This window comes from Hippopotamus amphibius, chromosome 1, assembly GCF_030028045.1.
Source record: "Hippopotamus amphibius kiboko isolate mHipAmp2 chromosome 1, mHipAmp2.hap2, whole genome shotgun sequence".
NCBI lineage: Eukaryota > Metazoa > Chordata > Mammalia > Artiodactyla > Hippopotamidae > Hippopotamus > Hippopotamus amphibius.
In genome coordinates, this window is record NC_080186.1 from 135,728,707 (window position 1) to 135,744,416 (window position 15,710).

General features: G+C 45.1%; 1 protein-coding gene across 8 annotated transcripts in view; it reads right to left on the reverse strand.

Moving 5' to 3' along the window:
- The window catches only part of TENM2 (teneurin transmembrane protein 2), a 960,873-nt gene that overhangs the window by 90,741 nt on the left and 854,422 nt on the right, over positions 1 to 15,710 (reverse strand). For all 8 annotated transcript variants that reach the window (XM_057729532.1, XM_057729570.1, XM_057729561.1 and 5 more), the window contains 4 exons: positions 11,343 to 11,553; positions 6,426 to 6,545; positions 3,213 to 3,474; positions 2,165 to 2,432 (listed from right to left, as the gene is read on the reverse strand). In XM_057729532.1, coding sequence (XP_057585515.1) covers positions 2,165 to 2,432; positions 3,213 to 3,474; positions 6,426 to 6,545; positions 11,343 to 11,553 — 861 coding nt within the window. The remainder of the gene's footprint in view (positions 1 to 2,164; positions 2,433 to 3,212; positions 3,475 to 6,425; positions 6,546 to 11,342; positions 11,554 to 15,710) is intronic.

A 15,710-nucleotide genomic window follows, 5' to 3' on the forward strand; every position in this document is an offset into this window, starting at 1 on the left:
TCAATTATTTCTCAATAAAATGTGGGAAAATGAGCTAAAGATGAAAGGGAAAACCACAGATTAAAAGAAATTTAAGAGAATCCAGCTATTCCCTTCTTGGTATTCATCCAGAGAACACCAAAATATTAATTCAAAAAATATATACACCTCTATGTTCACTGCAGGATTATTTACAACAGCTAAGATATGGAAACAACCTAAGCATCCATGGATGGATGAATGAAAAAAGAAATTGTGGTATATATAGACAATGGACTACTACTCAGCCACAAAAGGAATGAAATCTTGCCATTTGTGACAACGTGGATGGACTTTGAAGGTATGTTATGCCAAGTGAAATAGGTCTGAATGAGAAAGACACATCCTAAATGATTTCACTCATGTGGAATGTAAAAAAGCAAAACAAATGAACAAAATAAAACAAAAGCCAACTCAGAGATACAGAGGTCAGATCAGTGGTTCCCACAGACGAAGGGTGTTGTGGGGTGGGCAGAATGGGAGAAGGGGGTCAACGGTGTGGTGATGGGTGGTAACTGGACTTGCGGTGGTGATCGCTTTGTAGTGTATACAGACATGGAATTATAATGCTGTACACCTGAAACCTATATAATAACAAAAAATTTGAAGAAATCAACCAGTTGCAAAAGGTAGATCTTCTTTGGATTCTGATTCAAACAAAGTACTACAATTTTATGATACTCATAAGGCAACTGAAATATTGAACAACGATTGGCTATTTGATATTAAGAAATTACTGCATTTCTTTGTCGTGATATGGCTGTTATGCTTTTAAGGTGTTTTTTAGAGATATATTCTGATATATTACAGATGCAATGATGTGATGTCTGGGACTTGCTTCAGAAAAATATAGGAGGCAGGGAAGTGGATGAAGGTAAGGAAGAAACAAGACTCAACAAGATGTGCTGATAATGGTAGAAGCTGGAGTACATGGGGTGCATCATAATATTCAGGTGACTTTTTGATGTTGGCTATCATTTTGATATTGGCTAAAGCCTGACATAATATTTATTAAATTAGCCACTGTCTTTATTAAATGCGCTTGTTACTCCAATAACTTACTACCGTCTTTAAGTTATTAACTCCACCCACTGACGAAGCCCACCACAAGGGCCATATTCTGAGCGTGTGTAACCTGCTAGGTGTGTGACTTCAGGCAACTTGCTTACCCTCTCCCCCAGTCCCATCTGCACAATGGGGACTACGGGAGTGCCTGCTTGCTAGGGTTATTGAGAAGTCACCCAAGACGAAGCATTTAGCACAATGCTCTGAACCAAGGGAGTGTCTGATAAACACTGGCTGCCAATCACAGTCAAAATTTCTGGTTTCTTATTTTGGTAACTTATTGTAGTTCTTGAAAACCACAAGCCTACTGGTAAAGAAAATACAGGATTCTGGATTTTAATTACTCCCAGACAGCTTTCTACAAGTAAGAAAATACACCAGGCAGTTTGATATGAATCCACGGCTCACAATTCTTCAAAGAAGATCACCGTAGGACCCTCCTCTTACGATGGTCTTTCCTCAGTGGGAAATCACGTGACTCCCTCAGAGACAAAGGCTGAAACACAGCATGTGGCTTTCAGACCCCCTCTAGCTCCATCTTCTGGTTCTCCAGGTGTGTTCTGCACCACCTACGAGTGTTCTCTCTGGATTACGATCCAGCCCCTGCCCACCTCTCTACCTCATCTCAAACAGTCTCCCTGTCCACTACACTCCAGCCACACTGGCCTATTTCTGCTCTTCAAAAACACCTCTTCTCTTTTTCTGCCAGGAAAAGGATGCTCTTTTCCTGATTTTCACACGGCTCCTTCTCATTCCAGTCTCTGTTTAAACATTACCTGCTGAGAAACCTTCCCTGAACGCCCATCCACAGTTGCCCCTCCTCCCCAGTATACATCACTTATTTTTATTTTCACATTAGCACTTATCACTGCTTGATATTTTCTTGCCAGTCTGTGTTTATTATCTCGATCCCCCACTAGAATAGAAGGTCCATGGAGGGGAACTCATGTCTATCTTATGGACCACTGCATCCCTAGCTACTAGAATAGTGCTTGGCACACACTAGGAACTCAAGAAACACTGGTGGATTTACTGCATGCCTAAATCCAAGGATCAATAAGGGGTTGAAACCAAAACATACCAACAGCGTCAGAGAGTCCGTAGACCCTTTGGCCATAGGCATCTGTCTTGTCCCAGATGAACGTGTAGGCCAGGTTGGGAGAGGCCTGGAATGACTTCTGGAAGAGGTGGCCCTCTACAGCTACCATCAGATGAACCTTGATGAGGTTCAGGGGCACCGTGGACTGGGTCATGGTGATCTTCAGCAGTGACTTGTAGCCTGCAGTCCTGGAGCTCAGGTAGCGAAGCTTCACGTTGGAACCAGGGAGTTCAATTTCTTCATGAAGAACCTGGAGAGGAAAGGCAAGGTGGAAACACTGCATCAAATGCACCCCGGCAGCTGGGCTGCTTGCAGCTCACGGCTACCTGTCTGCTGCCACCCTCACCAAAGCATCACACCTTACGGGGGTGGGGTGCAAGAACCACTTCCAATGGCTGAGAGAGAGAGAAAAAAACACCCCAACAACCAAAACTGTATCCTACACTACAGAGCGAAGGGGCTGAGGTTATGATTTTTGGATTAATAATTATTCTTGGTCACTGTTGTGTTTCTTTTTAAAACCACACTGTTGGCAAAAGATGTAAATAAGAACAGCAGGCTTTATTGCTAGTTGCATGCAAGGAGGCCACAAGAGGCTGTAATTATACGAACCTGCAACTTCCACTGACAATTGGTATAAAGCAACAGGGAGGCAATAATGTAATATGCCCTCTGTCGTAACACCGATGTAGATCATTAAAGCGCCTCTCATCGTGTATCTCTGTGACTAACAGGAATAAAAAGCAATTTGCAGGTGGGTTGCACATATGTGTATTGTTTTTATTCTATTAAAAGCTCCAGTGACTGCCAAAGTCTTGAACAACTATCTGGAAACACCTGGAACGTCCAGGAGAGATTCAGTTTTCTCTCCAGCGACTATAAACTGTACTCATTCTCACTTTTTGTTTCTCCCCCTTAATATTAGTTTCTGGCTTATCCAAGGAGAGAGAGAGGTGGTGGGAGGAAGTCGGCCAGCCACTTTGGGTCAGGGCAGCATTAAGAGTCCCACCCCGGTACCCAGCGCCCCTACCTGGGTCTCAGGCACGATGGGATTCTGCGCTGGGGCAGCGCTGAAGAAGGTGGACAGCGGGGAGGAGATGATGATCGGATCCGGCCGGACAAAGCCACTGAGGTCACAGCTGGGGATGGAGTTCTCCTCTGTCTTCATTACCAGGGTGTCCATGGCGTAAAAGCTGTTCCACGGCAGCCACACGGTGCGCTCCTGGCTCATGAAGGGGGCTCGCTCAAAGTGCAGGGTCAAGGAGGCGCCGCCATTGGCGATCAGGTCAAACCTGGAGAGGGAGTAAGCGGCTTCACTGAGAGGAGTGAACTCACCTGCAGACCAGGCAGGTGCTCCGACCTTCCCTCTGAGGGCAGTGGGAGGGGCCGAAAGGGCAGGAGAAGAATGTCGGGCTTTGTCGGCAGACGGGCTGCGTGGGAACCCAAAAGCTACCACTTACTAGTAGTGTGACGGTAGGCAAGTTATCAACTCTTTCTGAGCTCTTGTGTTTTCATCTGTAAAATGGGAATAATTATACTGACTTCACAGGGAGGCTGAGAGGATGAAATATGAAGAATTCAGAGCAGGGGGCAGTAGGCTAGACCCACGAGCTAAAGCCGGCTCACCACCTGTTTTGATAAAAAGCTTTATTGGAACCCCAGCCACGCCCATTCATTGCCTTATCCTCTCCAGCTGTTTTTGATCCACAGTGGTAGAGCCTAGTAGTTGTAACAGAAACCATAAGGCCTGCATAGCCTAAAATAGATACTATCTGGCCTTTTACAGAAACTGCTCCTCCACCCCGCCTGCCCCTTCCCCCCCGACTGTGCCCTGTTTCCCCGGTGGCCATAAAGCATTTAGCATCAATAGATGTCTTCACCGCACAGGGGAGTTACAATGATTCAGTGCTAGGACACAGGGAGGGGCTCATGAAAGCTTTCTTTTCATCAACCTGTGCTGGTTCTGATTTTTTTTTTTTTTTTGGTTTCACAGAACCTTAGCGTTTTTTTTGGAGATACAATTGACATATAACATTGTATTAGCTTTAGGTGTACAACATAACACTTCGATATTTGTATATACTGTGAAATGATCACCATAAATCCATCCATCACCACATCTAGTTATAATTTTTTTTTCTTGTGATGAAAACTTTGAGGACCTGTCTTAGCAATTTTCAAATATGCAATGTTATTAATAACTATAGTCACCATGTTGTACATACATACCAGGACTTATTTATCACTAGAAGTTTGTGCTTTTTAACCCCCTTCATCCATTTTGCCTTGTTTCTGATCTTTTTTTTTTTCTCCATAACACAAATTTATTTGGCATTTGGATGAAATGGTTCTTACTGTTTGATATTTTTGACAATCATGCTTAAACTATATTCCTGTTTGTTCCTCCAGAGCTGGATAGAAGTGTATTACTAGTAAAGTAAAATAAAAGTATTTCTTTCCCAATTAATGGAAAAGAACATTAATGGAGAGAAGTCTCTCAGTTTTATACTTTACTCCTCCACTGGGATCTCAACTCTTTGAGAGCAGTGGTGCTCTCTTGCACACACTTCAGAATCCCCAGAATCTAGCAGAGTTCCTGGATTACAGTAAAAACTCAATGAAAATATATGGACGCTATGGCTTCATTCAATTTTGGTAACACTTCTGGTGTTTTTTAAATAGACATAAAATGAGTGAACGTGGAGCATATGAACATTATGGTAAATATGGTGTTTATGTTTTTATTCTGGGACATGCACGCTGCTGGGAATGGTTCTGTACAGGGTGCAGGAGAGTCAGATGTTTTCAAGTGACATTGTTCCTTGTTGGGACGGTAGAATCAAACTGCCCACGTCTGTGGCACACATCACTACACAACAGAGCGCGGGGTTCCTCGGAGCATCGCCAGAAACATCCTGTGACTTCCAGGGCTTTGCGACCTGGACAAGCTGAAGGATCACCAATCCAGGAGGTTGGAGGGATGATCTGGAAAGTGGATTTGGGTGATAATTAGTCAGGAAGCAGCTGAGAGACATGGGGCAGCATAAGGTAGGGAGAGACAGAGGACCAAGGGCTCAGAAACATCCTCTGGTCTCGTCACAGGACTTACAGGGCAAGAACGCTGGCTTTTAGAATGAATAAGCACCAAGGTAGCTCTGCATGGTACATCTTCACAGTCCTAGTGCTTTCAAATAATTAGATTTGGCTGCACCTAGTGAATACTGAGAAGATTTGGTTTCAGAGGTGAAAATAGGAGGATAGGGCTACTGTGGGCTGGTGATTTTTGAAACTGCCTGTAAGGCTACCTTAGGATGTTAGGAAAATAGGCCAGATTTTTCACCAGAGAGAGGCAAGAAACACAGTACATGATATGTTTATGATTTTCCAGACTCCAGTTTTATAGAGTGTTGCATCAGACTTATAACAACAGTCTCCTCTTTCATTTAGAATAGAATACAATTGTGTGTGTGTGTGTCTTTTAAGGCCAGGGTGGGTGCATGTTTTCCCCTTTCCACAGATTTTGTTTCTTCTTTTTATCTTTTTCTCTAACCCTCAACTCCATGCCCAACAGATTAAGGAAATGACAGAGCTTTCATCTTGGTGGGGGCTGCACCGCTGCGTGTTTCCAATCAGAAGATAATAGGGAAAGGTTGCCGCCATCAGAAGATAATAGGGAAAGGTTGCCGCCTTCACACAGCGGGGTGATAGCTAAATGTATTTAATTAGATTTCTCTGATTACATCCCACCCCCTCGAAACAGGAGCGAAAACAACATAGGTCCTAAAGCCACAGATGAAAGCAGAAGGGGTTCACCACAGGACACTGTGGCACGTGGGTCCTTGTCACCCCGCACTGCCTTTGATTTAAAATAAAATAGGAGTGAGGTTCCGAGAGGTACTTTCCCTTCCTTCTAGACTCCGCCACCCTCAACTCCACCCCACCCCCAACACACACACACACACACACACACACACACACACACAAGCATTTACCTGCCAAGGAAAAAACATGGCTATCAGCAGCCCTGGAGAGGTTGGCCATTCTAGTTATTCTCCATTTTTAAGACCATACCAAAATATCTATCTATCTACCTATCTATCTGGGGGGATTCTCCCTAGAGAGCTGGCCTGGTGGGTCTCCCCCCAGTCCACCAGGGGGGAGGCACGTGGTTCCAAGCCAATAGCACCATCTGTCTCTTTGCAGCCTCAGTCCTAAGTAAGTGGAGCCCCGCAAAGCTACTTACGTGCCATCCTGGCGGGTGATGGTGTAGCCGTATTTTGGATACTTGACAAAAGACACGTTCACACCAATCAGGGGAGTCCCATCTGTAGTTACTACTTGGCCTCGGATGAGAGAAACCAAGCTGAGAGAAAGAGAAACACAAGCTTCTGAGCCACACATAGGAGAACAAGGGGACAAGGGGGATGGTCATTGAGTTCCCCTCCCCCACTGCCAACGCCCCCACCCCCCTTCCTCATCTGGTCCCTAAGACAAGGAGGAGACCTTTAAACATGAAATTCTGCCTTCACGTGATCACAGAGAGATGTGGGCCAGAGGGATGTCTCAGTGCTGGTGTTCCCTGAGGAGCAGTCTGGGGGTGAAATCCACAGGCAGCATCTTCCGTCATTCTGCTGGGCAATGGGGTCTGCTGTGCACATTCCCTCTGCCCTTGGCCTCACTCCGCTTCTTGACATCACTTGGCTTTTGCTTGGCCCAAACTTCGGGCTGCCCCTCATCACTCACGTTTGTGCCTTAGCCTGGCAACCGAGAGTATTACCCTGGGGTGAGAGCTTCCCCATCTGCCTACTCATTTCCTTTTTTGGCTTTGGAGGAAGGCAATGTTACTTTTCTCCTCCAGGCTGGGATGAGAAGAGGGAGTGAGGAGTGGGGGTGGGGGGAGCACACAGAGGTTTTTTTATGAGGCTGGGACATAGACACACATTAATTTTTGTTGTTGCCCTTTAAGAGCAAAATTTCTCACAACCCCTGACTGCCTGAGGAAAAGAGAATATTAGAGAGATTATTTGTTTCTGGTAGAACTATCTTGGATTCTGAATTCTGTGGAACTATATATTTCTCTTATATCAAATTCCTGCTACCATGATTTGGGGCAGGGGAGGGGGCAGGTGGTTGAAATCCCTCTCCCCTTTTTGCCACGGTGAGAGAAAGCTCCCTTCTCTCCAGATCATAGTAATTAGAACTTTCCTAAGGATGCCAGCATTCATCTAGCTCCTTCTGGGAAATCCCATAAAGCCACAGAGACGCCACAAGAGTCTGCTCAAAATCCATGGAGAAGGAATGCACACTCTCCCTTCACCTGAATTCTCTTGACTTCAAAGAGAAATGGGCTAATGAGAAGTTCCATCTTTGCACCGAGCCCCCAGCCTAGCAAGCAGGTCTACAGCTGTATTGTTGGCCTTCAAGCCACTGGGCAATCTGGCGAAGGCAGAGAGGTTCTCAGGCATCCAGATTCTTGGGCACACTCCCGATTTCTGGACTAGGTAATAAAGCGGACCCATTCTTTGCCAGAATCGTGTCCAAGTCTGCTCAGTCTTTGGAATGCACTTACTTCTGCAATCCCAGGTGACCCCCAAACTGGAGGGATGCTCTCTCCAAGCACCTCTCTTTTTATTAGCAATCCCCCCAACTGTTCAACTCTGACCCTTTGATGATCTCAGGAGGGTTTAGACTGTTCCACTGACAGCTCTAATTGTCTGCTACTGGCTGCCTAACAAATGAATTCCATTTTTAGCTGGTTCCAATCACAATGCTAGAGTCTTTTGAAAGTAGAAAACTAATTTATGAAAATAATTCTTTTGTTCAATTCCCATTTCCTTATCTTAGCTCAGACTAAGATTTCTTTCAGGCCTTCCCAGACACAATTTTAAAATCAGTGATGTGTGCTGATGACCACAAGGTACAAGCTGCTTGTGATGAGAAAACAAAATCGAGAGTACATCCCACAGTGGAGTGTTTTTCCCCCTCCTTTTTTATATAACTGTTATTTCTTTCTTTTTTTTTTTTTGTTATTTCTTTTAAACCATTCCCGTAGCATAAGACTTTGCAGAGTGCCACAGGAATAAAGGGAGCTGGGTTGCCTGTGATTTCTACCCTCTATTTTTCTAATTCTTCATTGCTGCTGGCTTCCTACCGTCTCTAGGCAGTCAATTCGCAGAAAAAGATTCAGCTAAGACATGCTATCAGTTCATTTCTATTTATGATTATTGATGTGTAACAATTATCACATTATCTAGATAGTGAGATCTGCTCTATAAATTATAGTGGTGGAGTCAAGGCATTTTAGTTATTTTTGTATGCCATTATCTAGGGGAAACGCCTTCTTCGAAGTCTTGAATTAAGTTCTTTTTTACTCCTAGCTTTGTCCTTCATTATTTGTCAGAGGATAATGCACTGAAATTCACATGCTTGGTGAACTTCAACCTATGTCTTCGAGTAACATTTAGCAGTTCTGAATTACGGATACAGGCTGGCACGCTGCAGCCTGGGCTCATGTGGGTAGTGCTGTTGATTGCCACCTTAGAGCTTCAGAGAAGCTTTCTTTCTTTTTTTAAAAATATTTATTTATTATTTATTTACTTATTTCTGGCTGCATTGGGTCTTCATTGCTGTACACAGGCTCTCTCTAGCTGTGGCAAGCGGGGGCTACTCTTTATTGCAGGGCACAGGCTTCTCATTGCAGTGGCTTCTACTGTTTCAGAACACTGCTCTAGGTGCCAGGGCTTCAGTAGTTGTGGCGCACGGGCTGAGTCGCTCCATGGCATGTGGGATCCTCCTGGACCAGGGACTGAACCTGTATCCCCTGCCCTGGCAGGCGGATTCTTAACAACTGCGCCACCAGGGAAGTCCCCAGAGAAGCTTTCTCTAAAGCAGGTTTCTTTTGCCCAGATCTCTGGGGCTGATATAGTCTACCAAATATTCTGAAGTCCCTGCCTGCTCGCCTACATCTTGTCTCTAACTCAGGGTGCCTTCTGGGAGTGGTAACTACTGGTGAGGAAGATAAGACTGATTTTTAAGGCACAGGTGAAGAAAGAGCATGAAGAAGAGAACATGAGGAAATGACTGGATTTAGGGTAGAAATAACAAAATGTTAATAGGAAGCTGATTGAAACAGAGCACCAGCCTTTGAAAGATGCATTTACAGTATAAGCCAACTGTACGCAAACCTCACAGAGATGCTCATGGACTAGTGCGAGGGCCTGTCACGAGACTCTGGCAATGGGAATTATGTTCATAATTAAAAACAAACATACCTACACAATCCCTGTCCCAGAACCAGGATTTAATAAGCAGAGAAAATATTTTTTGTTCCAAGATCTGTGGTTTCTTTTATTTTTTTTGAGGGTTACTCATGTTAAAATAATATTACTGTGTGTAGTATAATCTATACATATTAATTTAATTTTACCAATCAAGAAAATAAAGTTTATGAGGTTAAATAACTTGCCTAATGTGACACAGTTAGCGGGTGTCAGGGCCGCAACAGACAAGGGTGGTGATGATTGTTTTCTTTTCTAATTTATTTTTAGTAAAATCAGAACAGAGAGAGGCTAAAGTTGCTGGCCTAAGGTGACCTCGTTCAGAACCCTCACAGTCAAACAGCTGCCAGGAAGTGGGGCTGCACAGCTTCCCAGAGAGTTCTTAGGGGCTGCAGAATTAATTGGCTGTACCATCACCCACCACCTCCCCATCCCACCCTCGCCAGGATCTCCTAGGGAGGAGCGGAGTCTCAGTCGTGGCCTGGTGATGTCTCCTCCCCAAAGTCTAATGGGGAGGGCTCCAAGACAATCACTTATAAAGTTAAGGGCTGCTCTAAGAAGAGAAGTCTGGTATTTCCTTCACCAGCGAGAAGCCTGCTTAAGCAGCACGTTTCCCGAGTTGCTTTGGGGTCTGCCCAGACCTAAGTGAGGATGAAGAAAACTAAAAGAAAGATGGCATGAGGAGGGCTGTCAGAGGGGCAAGGGGGCCGGGATAAGTGCCCAGTTCCTAGAGGTTCCCAGTTCTTATTTCTCCACGAGAAGGAGCAGGAAGGTTGGGGGCGGGGGGCACCCAAGAAGATCACACCGCCATCCTCACATCTGCGGACACCATCGTAATCTGGACCCAGTTTGAGATCAGAGATGTGCAGGCAGGCCTGAAGAAGACCCCTGCCTCTTCTATCCTTCCTTCCACTCTCAGAATCAGAAATAGTGCCTAAAGACAGAACAGGCGGGGGAGTATCCCAAAGCCAGCTCTTCCCCTTGCTTTCTCCTTCAGGTGTATAGTTCTAACCTGCCCTGGGGGGAAAGGAGGGGCCAAACTGACTATAAAATAAATCCAGAATTTGCCCCTAGAATACTCATAAGCCTCAAATTAGCAACCGCGAGCAAATGTAAACTCAGGAGAACCCTCCTTCCCCCCACCATTTTGGAATGAGAAGGGGAAATGCACTGGCACAATGCCTAGCACGAAGTAGGCAATTCGCAGATGCAACTGATGGGGTGGGTGACTGTGAGGATTAGAGCCAATCTACATCAAGTCTCCAGCTCATCATAGGTGCTCAATAAATTCTAGCAACTGGCATCGTCTTGACTCTAAGACATCACACATGATAAGCTGTCTTACTGAGTTTATAACTGCTTTTAAAAATACTCAAATGAAATATTTCAGCAATGGATCAAACAAAAGCCACAATCAGAGTTACTCTAAAGGAAGATTTAAAATAGCAATAATGTCAGAAAAGCGATCTAGAAACCAAGCAATCGGGCTTCCTAGGTGGCGCAGTGGTTAAGAATCAGCCTGCCAATGCAGAGGTCACGGGTTCAATCCCAGCTCCAGGAAGATCCCACATGCCGTGGAGCAATTAAGCCCGTGTGCCAAAAAAAAAAAAAAAAAAAAAGTTTGACATGAAACCAAGCAATCAACAGGTATCTCCAGCAGGTTCCGGGTTGCAGGTGGCCAAACCCCACAGAGGGGCCAAGACTCTGCTCTGGAGCTTGACCCACAGAGGGGAAAGGGCCTTCTGTGGACCCAAGCAGGGAGCTGCTCCGACGGGGTAGTTTCCAGGCCAGCTGGGCCCACAGAAAAACCAGGAGCACTTCCTCCTGCTCAGACAGGAAGGGAAGCAGCGACCGGGGCCGCCTGCAGGCACAGGAGCGCCTACCTGCTGTTGAAGGGGTTGTCTCCAGGAATGATGTGGGTGCTGTCCTTGCCGGCCAGGAGCTTGATGCGGTCATAGAAGGACTTCACTGCGGGTGAGTCTGTCTGGCCCTGCTGAATAATGTCCAGGGGGTCCCGGGACCCCCGGCAGAGCAGGCTGTTCTGACAGGCTGACTGCAGGCAGCAGTCGGGGTCCAGGCAGTCCACCAGGCCATCTGGAAGGGCAGGGGCAGAGCCAGAGTTCAGCAGATTTCATGGCACGAAGCTGCTTGGAGATGCTAACACCTTTGTCCCGAGCAGCCTCAACTCTTCCCAATGGTCTGAGTTGGCAGGTTTCACACAACAAGCCTAGCATAATTCCAAGATATACACATAGGAAATAAAAGACTGAAAGGAAATAACTGAAAATGTGAACAAATGATTATCCCCAGGTAGCAGATTAGTGTCTCTCTCTCTCTTTTTTTTCTTGTATTTTTCTGGAATTTCTACTTTTTCTATCATGAGCAAGTATTAGAGTGGCTGGCAATAAAAACGAACTCTTTGCTTTTAAACAACATAGGACAAAAAATTATGCTGTTGCCAGAACTCAGAGGCCTGTGCTAACGGGTGTGAAAGTGATCAAAATGGCATGTGATTCCTTAAATCTTGCTTTAATGGAGAAAACCATTCTAGCCCTACTCCCTCTAAGCCAGGGAGGGTACTGCCGATTCGTTGGAGAATCAGGTGTGATGAGTTTGACATTTTTCCAGAAAATGTGGAGAAATGGCTTTGGCTTGAGCACCCACAAACTAAGCCATTAGTTTACCCAACTGCTGCTGGAACTACCTTCCTGCATACCTGCAGGACTTTGGACGTTCTGATTTATTTGCCTAGATTCCTGCCCCTCCAACCCTTCCCTGAGCTGATTCCTATTCATCTACCTTTCAAGAAATATTTGTTGAAGTCACGTTCTGGAAATAAAATGGAGCAAAGAACAATGGTGTCTGTCCTTAAGGAGCTGACAGTATACTGGAGGAAACACACAAGACTCATCCTTTAAGACCCAGACTAGGTGTGGCCTCCTCCAGGAAGCCTTCCTGATGATGCCCCCGCTAGGTTGGGTATTCCTGTTTTGTGTATCCCCGAATCAGAGGTTCACAGAGAATGGTTTTGCATCATAATCCTGTGGCGAGAATCAAGGGCCTACCCTAGACCTCCCCAGGCAGAGCCTCCAGGAGCAGGTCCTAGAATCTCAGGTGATTCTAATGCACAAGAAGTATTAGAAACCTTTGTTAATGCCAACTTCCTTGTACTAGGATTAATTATCTCTGTAGGCTTGCCTTCCTGTCTGGAAAATGAGCTCCTTGAAAAGAAGAACAGTGTCGTGTTCATTTTTATATTCATGCCTCGCTTAGTGCCAACCATGGAACTGGGCACTCAACAAATGTTTTTGAGTGAATAAATGACTGTCTCCCATGCTTCATCTGTCTGTTAGGGCTGAGGATGGGGATATTTAGGGCAGTGTTTGCTCCCTGGAATTCCTATCAGAATGGATTAGTTAGTCAACCCTTCTTCGCTCTGCTGGGAATTGATTGAATACACAGTGTAGGAGCTTGGAGAGTAACTAGCTTACACCTCCTTGATTTGAGAGCGAGGCATTTTGGGGCCGCAATTAACATCATAGAAACATGCACTCCAACCCTGGGCTGTGACTTGACAAACACTTGAAGCGGAAGGCTGAATCAGAGGCCTGGCTGTGTGCTTTAAATTTACCACGATGTAATTTTTTGGCATTACCCTTTTCGTTTGGTTCTGCTAATGAAATTGAAATATATAATTTCACCAAAGTTCCATTGTAATTTAGCAATTAATGTACAATGATTTTAATGCATTGCTTTCTTTTTAGCAAACAAACAAATTAGGAGGTTGCGTGTTCTGCGCGGCTTTAAATTACTAAAACTAGCCTCTCATTTTCCACATGGGCAAATGTTGCTCCTGTGCCTCATAACACATTTAGATTTACAAAATTTCCTGGAGATGCAGACGCAAGAGGGTGAGCAGACAGGCACACCTGAAATTTACAGACTTTCAAAGTCATGGCTCTGAGCACCTCAGCCCTATGTGCTGGCTGAATCGGGTGCCCCCCCAGAGCCCCACAAATCTCAGACGCAAGACATGGCGCTGGAGAATCGTATCGCAGCAGCAGGAATGATGCTGAGGTACCATCTCAGACTCACGTTCAGATCATCCAGTGGTTCCAGGGCCCTTGGCAGAATAAGAAAAAAAAAAAAAAAGCAGAGTATTCTGCCTGTACCATCACCGACCATGGACCACCTTCACTAGACAAAAGGAATCCACCACAGAATGCCTGCTACAGATTTAAAAATATCCTGCTGAGATAAGTTGGCAGCGCTTCCTCCAGCCGCTGCAGAAACTTCTCAGGTGAGAAGAAACCCACTGTTATTAGCACTATAGATTTCTTTAAGGCCACTGGCCTCTTCCCATTAGGACTTCCATCCATCTCTGGGGGCCTTTTCCTCCTGAAGCTAGGGATGCACCCCCTCCCATCCCCAACCCTTTACCACCCACGCCATACAACAAGCTTGAGGGCCTCACATCAGGATCAAATCACAACTTAAGACAGGCTTGCCTATTAAGCACTGAACATTTTCCTCTCCCAACCCCCTCTGGTCTGCTACTCCTTCTTCAAATGTGACTGCTTCAAAAGCGTGAACCTCAAATTTCCCCACTGTTTCGTTGACTCCGGGCTTTTTATTCAAGGGCCTGTCCTACAAACACATCAGCAATAGCAGATGGCAAATGCTAAAAAAGAAAGGGAACAAAAAAAAGGATAGAAATGATTTCCTCCTACATGTTTACATTTACCTGCTCCTGAGATTGTGCATTTGGGGTTCTATCTGTTATTAAGTGTGAGCATACGTTATGCCCGTAAAGACCTCATCATGTTTCATGATTATGGGCTGCTGCCGCCGCACACTTGCAGACGACAGTGTGAACTTGAAATTGGCACTCCAATCTCCCTGTGGCCTGTCAGTCACGAGAAGCGCATCTTTATGCCAGCAAGCCCCTAGCATGGAGTGTGACATGGCAATCTTCAGTAAATTACCCTGTCACTGACAATCTTGCAGTTATCTCGCAAACAATCAAGCAGGCAATCAAACTGTTCTGAATTGCCAGTTCAGGACCTGAGAGGCTGCCGACGTCTCCATTCAACAGGGGCACGAAAGTGGCACAGCCCCTCCATGACATTGGACGACTTATTTTTTTATTTATCCGCCTACTTGTTTGTTTGTCTGCTTGGCTTTTTCCTGGTGAGAGAGGTTTGCAGAGTCTTTGAAAAGGGCCCCATTCTGACTCAGCGGTTATGGGAAAGTGACCCAGGCCTTCCCCATCGGCTTGCAGCGGGGCCCTGCATCTGCTTCATAAACGTCCTCATTTACTCCACTCTGTGAGATGTGGCCGTGGAGTATTATCTAGGTGCTTTCTGTTAGAATGCACGCTAAATCACAGCTCTGACTGTATTCCGCACACATACGTTGTATGCTAATTGTGATGGCCACTTCGGAGAAATATGGACATGCAGAAACTTTCTGGGAACGGTAGGTGAGGCATTCTTTGCATGGCTTTTGATAAAGAGAATCAGAGAGCATCTTTCATGACAGTTCTGGCAACGTGACACAGCAATCAGGTTAATGCTAAATTGAAGCCTTTGGATTGGAATTCCCAAGGTAAAAGGCCAAAAATCTACACAGCATTAGAGGTAAGAGCCTGGCCTGTGGAATCCTCTAGTCCTGGGCTGCAACCTGGCTGAAACTCAATTTCTTTGCCTTTAAAACTGAATGGTAACAATGCATATATCCTAGGGCTATATGATGGGAAACTGACTGATATAATATCAGTCTGGCATATAGTACGTGTTCAATGAATGGTAGGTATTACCATAACCAGAAACTTCCTGAAGTTTTCCACTTTTTCAATTTATAAAAATTGGACATAAAAATAAATGAAATTAATCTCCCCTGATTAGAGTATTCACCAGTATGTGCTCTGGGTAGGTTGCACCTTGGCAAGAATGCTATGTTTTCAAATAGTGATAACACTAATTAATGGTAATAATAAATGCTATAGATTGTATGGGATTTTCATATATTCTTGATTTAAATCCTCATGGTAACCCTGCAAAGCAGAATAATATAACCCTTAAGCTACAGACTCTGGATCAGGGTGTCTGGGTTTGAATCTCAGATCAGCTACTGACCTTGGACAATTAACTGCTCTGTGCCTCAGTTTCCTTATGTACAAAATGAAGATGATAACCTTAGAAAGTGCTGTTGGGAGGATGAAAGCAGTTATTACATATTCAGGACTTGCC